Here is a 6,000-nt window from a genome sequence, read left to right on the forward strand (position 1 = left end):
GAGCCCCCTCCGGGCAGCGAGCAGGGCCGGACAAACTTCCGGGCGAGAGCCGCGAACGGGGCAGGGAGGGAACGGGGCGGGGGGGGAGGAGAGCTGGGCCGCTGGGAAGGACCGGGGCCGGGCAGCGCCGCCGCCCCTCGGCTCGGCACGGCTCGGCAGGCACTCACCACGCATTTCTTGCCGAGGAAGCTGAAGAGGCTCTCGTTCTCCTGCGGGGTGAGCAGCAGCGAGCCGACGTTGGTGACCCGCCGCGGCTGCGGGGGCTGCTGCGGGGCGCCGCTCATGGCCGGGCCGGCACGGCGCTGCCCTGCGACCGTTGGAGCCCGCGGCCCCCTACTCCTCCTCCTCCTCCTCCGCTGTGGCCTCGCTCACAGCAGCCGCATCGCGGAGCCTCCCTCTCGGGGCCGGGGAAGGAGGGAGGCGGAGGGGTAGGGGGGCCCGGAGAGCGGCCCGCAGGGGGGGCGCTGGGCAGGAGGCAGCGCCGGGCAGGAGGCAGCCCCGGCGCCCGCAGCCGATGGCGCCCGCCCCTCCGAGAGGCACTAAACTTCCAACTTCGGCCCGGCTCCGGCGGCCGCACAATCCAACATGGCAGCGGGGGCGGGCGAGACCACAGCGCGCGGCAGCCAGAGGGGAGGCCGTGAGAGAGAGAGAGAGAGGGAGCGCGCCGCCGCCACGACCATGCGCCGTGCGGGCCGCCGCCGCCTTCCGCTCCCGCCCCTCCTCGCCCGCCAGCTGGCGCGGAGCGTTCCGCCCTGCCTTGCCCTGCCCTGCCCTCAGTACCTGCCCGGCCGGCCCGGCGGCTGCTGCGGGGCGGGGAGTGCGGCGGGCGGAGGAGGAAGGAGCGAGGAATGAGGAAGGGGCGCGGAGCGTTGCGGTGCTCCCGAGGCTGCGGGGACAGTTGGCCGGGCCCCTCGCTGCTGCAAAGCTCTCAGCCCCGGGTCTGAAAGCACGGACGGGGCCGCGGTGCGTTCGCTTGGGGAGTGAGGAGGTCTGTGCTAAGAGCAGTCAGGAAACGCCATTTGTGTTAAGTGAAGTTCGACAGCACAGCGAGCGGCCCGGCTCCATGCTGTGCGGCACCTCGGGAGCTGAGCTGCTGTCCAGTTTTGAGTCAAGCGTGGTCCAACTTGTAACTTAAAAACCTTAGTGACCTTTTGACATTGGAAGGGGAATGTCTCTTCTTGTGGTTCACCATGCAAATTATCAATTGCGTTACCGCACGCTGTGTTACGTTGGGAGTTAATGATGCGTTCTTGCTGTGCAGAAGCAATTCCCTCTTTACACAATCACGGGGGGGCGGGGGGGGAGCAGTGGGTGTCAGCCATCGCACTGCCGTGCAAGCAGTAATGGGAACTGCGAGCTCCCAGGTGAAGCTGCTGGGAAGAAATACCGCGTACAGGCAGTGCCTGTTGGCAGCACAGCTCTTGCCCTGCTTCACTCCTGCTTCACATGTCGGTATCCAGCTCCATCCATAGATGGAGGCTGAAGGCATTCAAAGCTCAAAGACACTGACCTCAGGTGCTGTGTGACTAGGCTGGCATTGGCTGTGTGGAAGAAGTGCTCATGCTTCTTGAGGACAAAGTTGAATACCAGTAGGATTCTGGGGTGCATTAAAAAGAGCGTGGCCAGCAGGTCAAAGAAGGTGATCCTCTCTCTCTGCCCTGGTAAGGCCAGATCTGGAGTATTGTTTTCAGTTCTGGGCTCCTCAGTTCAAGAATGACAGGGAACTTCTGAAGAGAGAAAATGAGGAAGAGCCTGGAGCATCTCCCATATGAGGAAAGGTTGAATGACAGGGAACTATTCAGCCCAGAGAAGACGGAGAGGGGATCTCATCACTGTTTATAAATATCTGAAGTGTGGGAGTCAAATGGATGAAACTTTTTTTCAGTGTTTTGCAGAAACTGGACAAGGGGCAATAGGCAAAAGTGGAACATGGGAAGTATCATATAAATGTGAGGGAACTTACTTTAGCAGAGGGTTGGACTTGGTGATCCCCAGAGGTCCTTTCCTACAGCTACAATTCTGTGATACATTGGGTTTACCTCCTCTGATAAATCAATTGTCCATCTGGAAGACAAGGCAACACCCCCCATGGTGATATGCTTTGTATTAAAAGAACTGAAGTAGCACAGGAGGAAGGAAACTAGAGAAGCACCAAGGGAAAACCTGCGAACACAAATCTTTGTATGAAGCTCTGTTGACTTCTCTTCATATCTCCAAAAGGTCTGGCAGAAACAGATTGCAGCCCCTTCTGCTTATAGACCCTTTTCCCATACTTAAAGGAGCTTCTAACTATGTCTGAAAACATGAGGAAGAATGAGTAGTGGAAAATCCGAATCTTTCAGGAAAAAAAAAAATATATATATATGTGTGTGTGTCTGTGTGTGTATGCGTATACAGGACTCCTCAGCATGAAGGTTTCACAGAAGTGGCATGGGTCTTTACTGTAAAGGGAAGTAAACAGTAGGAATCAATACTTTTGAAGTACTTTTATCAGTCATAGGCTCCTAAGTCTTCATTTCTTTACTGTGTAAGTATGTGCATATTTCAGTAGAAGGGGAAATATTTTTGCTAAGGAATATTGGCAGCATTCCGTTTGTTGAAGATATATGTAAAGAGATAAAACACATGGAAGCACTTTACAAGGCACTTTTTTCCCCTTGCATAACAATTATTTTATAGCCAGCGCCTGTTTCAAGGAATTGTAAGTACCTGTCTTGGTGGTTACAGTCTAAATAGCTAAAAATGTAATCCACTTTTCACCAGTAAATGCTGGTACTCTCCTCATGTCTGTGCCCCACTGCATTCATTGCTCTTTTCCTCATTTCTGGTAACTTTGACTTCTTGTTCCTCACTGTGTAGATCCTTCCATTCAAACAGAGTCCTGATTTTAGTTGTGATGCTTTTTGCTTCATGCTGTTCTTCTGACACCTGCTAGCCTGTAGTTATTCTCAAGGGCCTTCAACTTTCAGGCACTATTGTTTGGGTTTTGCTTGCTTTTTTAATGGGGTAGACAGGAAAGGGAAGAAAAAAAGACTATTTTCAGATCCTGTGTTTCATTAATTATGCAAAAGCTGTTTCTGTTTTTGTATCACAGCAGAGCAGTGAGTCCTGAGGTGAAATGGAAATATCAGTATGTGATGATGAGTATGAGGGACCTAAAGAAAAATAGATTTGTGCCTTTAGTATTTACATTTGCATTAATATCAGCAAAAAGCTGCTATTCCTGCATAAAACATCCAATTTCAAGCAAAATTCTGTTAAGCAAAGCCACCAAGCAGAATTATCTGACTATATTTTGAAGAAATTGCAATGCTCTTTCTGACCTCTCTTAGAGAAATTGCTCTTTGTTTATCCTCAGCTTTCCTCTGAATTTCCTACTGTAGTGGGAAGCTTCAAACTGTGTTGCCCACTTGTGATGCCTCTGAACTTGTGGGAAGCAGCTATTAATTTGTATTTTTCTATTCCCCAGTGATGCCAGTTCATAACAAGTATGTTGGAAGTGACATACTAATATCAATATAAACAAGTGTCATGATTTTACAGGTTTGTAATATAGATGTATTTAGTAAACAGATTTTATGATCCTTGGCAGACTTATCTTTTACAAAAATTTTGTCACTCTGAAGTTTATCTTTAAATGTAGACTTTTACAATTCTCATTAATTTTTTGCAAGCTGAAAATTGAATTCCATAACTAGTCTAAAATACACACTTTGAGTTTCAGAGCTTAAATATTAACCCAATTTCAGGAAGAATGTTCTGCAATTGAAAATGAAGTAAAAAAGGTAAGGAAGAGTTTCTGTTTCTTTCCCTAGAGCCACAAATTGCAGTGTATTTCAGAGTTGTTTTTTTTTTAATTTCTGAATTGTCTGAATGCAGTCAGTTCTCCGAGGATTTATGTATGGTTTGTTTGTTTGTTTGTTTGTTTTTGCAGCACTGTGTTTCTCAAATCTTTATTTTTTTCCTCAGGTCATACAGTGTGGTACTCTTATTCTCCAAAAGATGAAGCGACAGTTTGATTACACGTGAAGAACTTGAAGATTAAAGGGAAATGAAATTTAAAAATGAAAAATAAATCCTAACTAACTTCTATCTTCAATCTCATATTCAGTGGCAAGTGAAACAGTATGAAACAGGCACAAACATCACTGCAACAACCACATAAACATGGCTGGGGGAGATCACAATTGTGAATGTATAATTAGTGTCACCACACTCAGGGAGCGTGTCAACAGGGTGGCAGAAGAACAGACCAAAAAAAAAAGGAAAGGCTCCTTTCCCTCAGCACGCTTTCTGGATGGGCCTGTAGAAATCACTAATCCATTTACTGCGAAACCACTTGTGGTCACCAAAAAAAGAGAAGTCGCATTGTGGTTGAAAATGGTGTTTGAACTGTGAAGATACAAGTTCTCTTTTTCAATAAGCCACATTATTTTTTTCTACGTACACCTCCCTTAAGAGAATTGGGCTTAAATTGTTACTGAATCAGTGACAAATAGCATATTAGCTATTTTACTCAGAAGATGTTCCTTCACTTCTACTGTCTATATACTGAACCAAGAAGCATTCAGGAATCCTAGCCTGCTCTGAAGGGAACTGGATCATCAGGTTACAGGTCGTTTCAGGTCCAGTCACTGTGTATCATTTTTCTCTGAGATTTTATATCATTTGTTTCAGGTGGGTAACAGCCTGGAATAAAGAGGATCTGAATTCTATCATGTCTTTTTTCTCTATCTTGAATGTATATCCTATAATTTTCAGTCACAGAAGGACATGAAGCAGCCACAGATGTTGCGAAGTCGACAGTTGAGTTTGAAAGTTGACAATTAAGTTTGATTTTGATTAGTAAAGCTTCTGCTAACTCACTGTAAATGTGAAACTGTTGTGTCAGTAGAAGAATCCTCCATTTAAGGGCCAGCCAGCAGAAGAGATCCTTGCCGCTAGAGTGAGCAGACTGAAGCCTGAGAACCCATGCAGTAGGACAATATGTTCTTTCATTTCTTGCACGAATGCAGACGTGTGTGTCAGCTAGAACTTTTTCTCCACTTGTTGTGCCTGTTACTTGAGTCCTTGTTTCTTGTATCTTCTCTAGACCTTTTTTTCAGCAATAAATTATTTACTTAAGGATGAAGGAAAGTAATTTGTACTCTCCTGTTTTGCTCAGCAAAATATATTATTGATTTTGCTTTGGATGTAGAATTTTATTTTGAATATATTGGTCTCAATACTGATTAAAAAAACAAACAAAAAAAAAACACAAAAAACCCAACAACAACAACAAAACTTTGAAATCATTTACAGTTCCTGAGCTTATCTACAGTTCCTTAATGGCCTGAAAGATAGGAAAGTATTGCTGTCCTTTTCAGGACTGTGTAGAAGGACCAAAGTAGAACATGAGGCGTCTTCTTTTTCCTTTTAATACCTCTTGGTTATGCAAGTATATTGATGATTGTCTGCAGAAACAGTGGAACAGTTCTGTGGCTTCTCTGAAAATTAGAAGAAAACATTTTCACTTCCCCAGCCTAGCTATCATCATAGCTCATCTTCAAAATAGTATGCCACAGGGTTTGTTGAAACTCTTAACTCTTCTTGCTTGGCTTATACCTTAGAAGAGATGCGTCCTGAATTTTATACCCAACAATAAACATGAATGGAGTACTGCAGTTAATTTTGATTTATTTGCAGGTATTAAAAAGAACTTTCATTCTTTCCTCTAAGTTTCCTGGTAGCTTTTAAATTCATGGTAATGAAATCTCTTTCCAGCCATTAACCAGCCTCTGTACAGTTCAAGAACTTCAACAGTCAAAAAAAAAAAAAAAAAAGGAAAATCTTTTTTTCCTTACTGTTGTACAGTCATGCTGTACATTTCTTTAACAACAGAAATCTTGGTCTGCCTTTGAAATGTCAGCTTGTTTGCAGCGTGACTGACCTTCCACCCTGACCAGCATGGCTGTGATCAGGAAGACTCATCCTTACTGAGCTTACTGAGCTGAGGGTAGA

General features: G+C 45.4%; 2 protein-coding genes and 1 long non-coding RNA gene across 4 annotated transcripts in view; 2 read left to right on the plus strand and 1 right to left on the minus strand.

Annotated features, from left to right (window-relative positions):
* Nucleotides 1-503, minus strand: part of WASL (WASP like actin nucleation promoting factor) — a 49,808-nt gene extending 49,305 nt beyond the window's left edge. For both annotated transcript variants that reach the window (XM_052667795.1, XM_052667794.1), the window contains exon 1: nucleotides 168-503. In XM_052667795.1, the coding sequence (XP_052523755.1) occupies nucleotides 168-284 (117 nt within the window). In that variant the 5' untranslated portion in view covers nucleotides 285-503. The remainder of the gene's footprint in view (nucleotides 1-167) is intronic.
* On the plus strand, nucleotides 49-4,715 carry LOC128073216 (uncharacterized). Its single transcript, XR_008202643.1, has 2 exons — nucleotides 49-216; nucleotides 3,470-4,715. It is a non-coding gene; the product is annotated as an uncharacterized LOC128073216 (long non-coding RNA).
* On the plus strand, nucleotides 496-4,715 carry LOC128073214 (uncharacterized). The gene is made up of 2 exons (XM_052667809.1): nucleotides 496-3,543; nucleotides 3,970-4,715. Exon 1 carries the CDS (start codon nucleotides 515-517, stop codon nucleotides 1,133-1,135), a length of 621 nt encoding a protein of 206 aa, XP_052523769.1. The 5' UTR covers nucleotides 496-514; the 3' UTR covers nucleotides 1,136-3,543; nucleotides 3,970-4,715.
* Nucleotides 4,716-6,000: the final 1,285 nt, after the last annotated feature.

This window comes from Tympanuchus pallidicinctus, unplaced genomic scaffold (genome assembly GCF_026119805.1).
Source record: "Tympanuchus pallidicinctus isolate F22 unplaced genomic scaffold, pur_lepc_1.0 scaffold8, whole genome shotgun sequence".
Taxonomy (NCBI): Eukaryota; Metazoa; Chordata; class Aves; order Galliformes; family Phasianidae; genus Tympanuchus; species Tympanuchus pallidicinctus.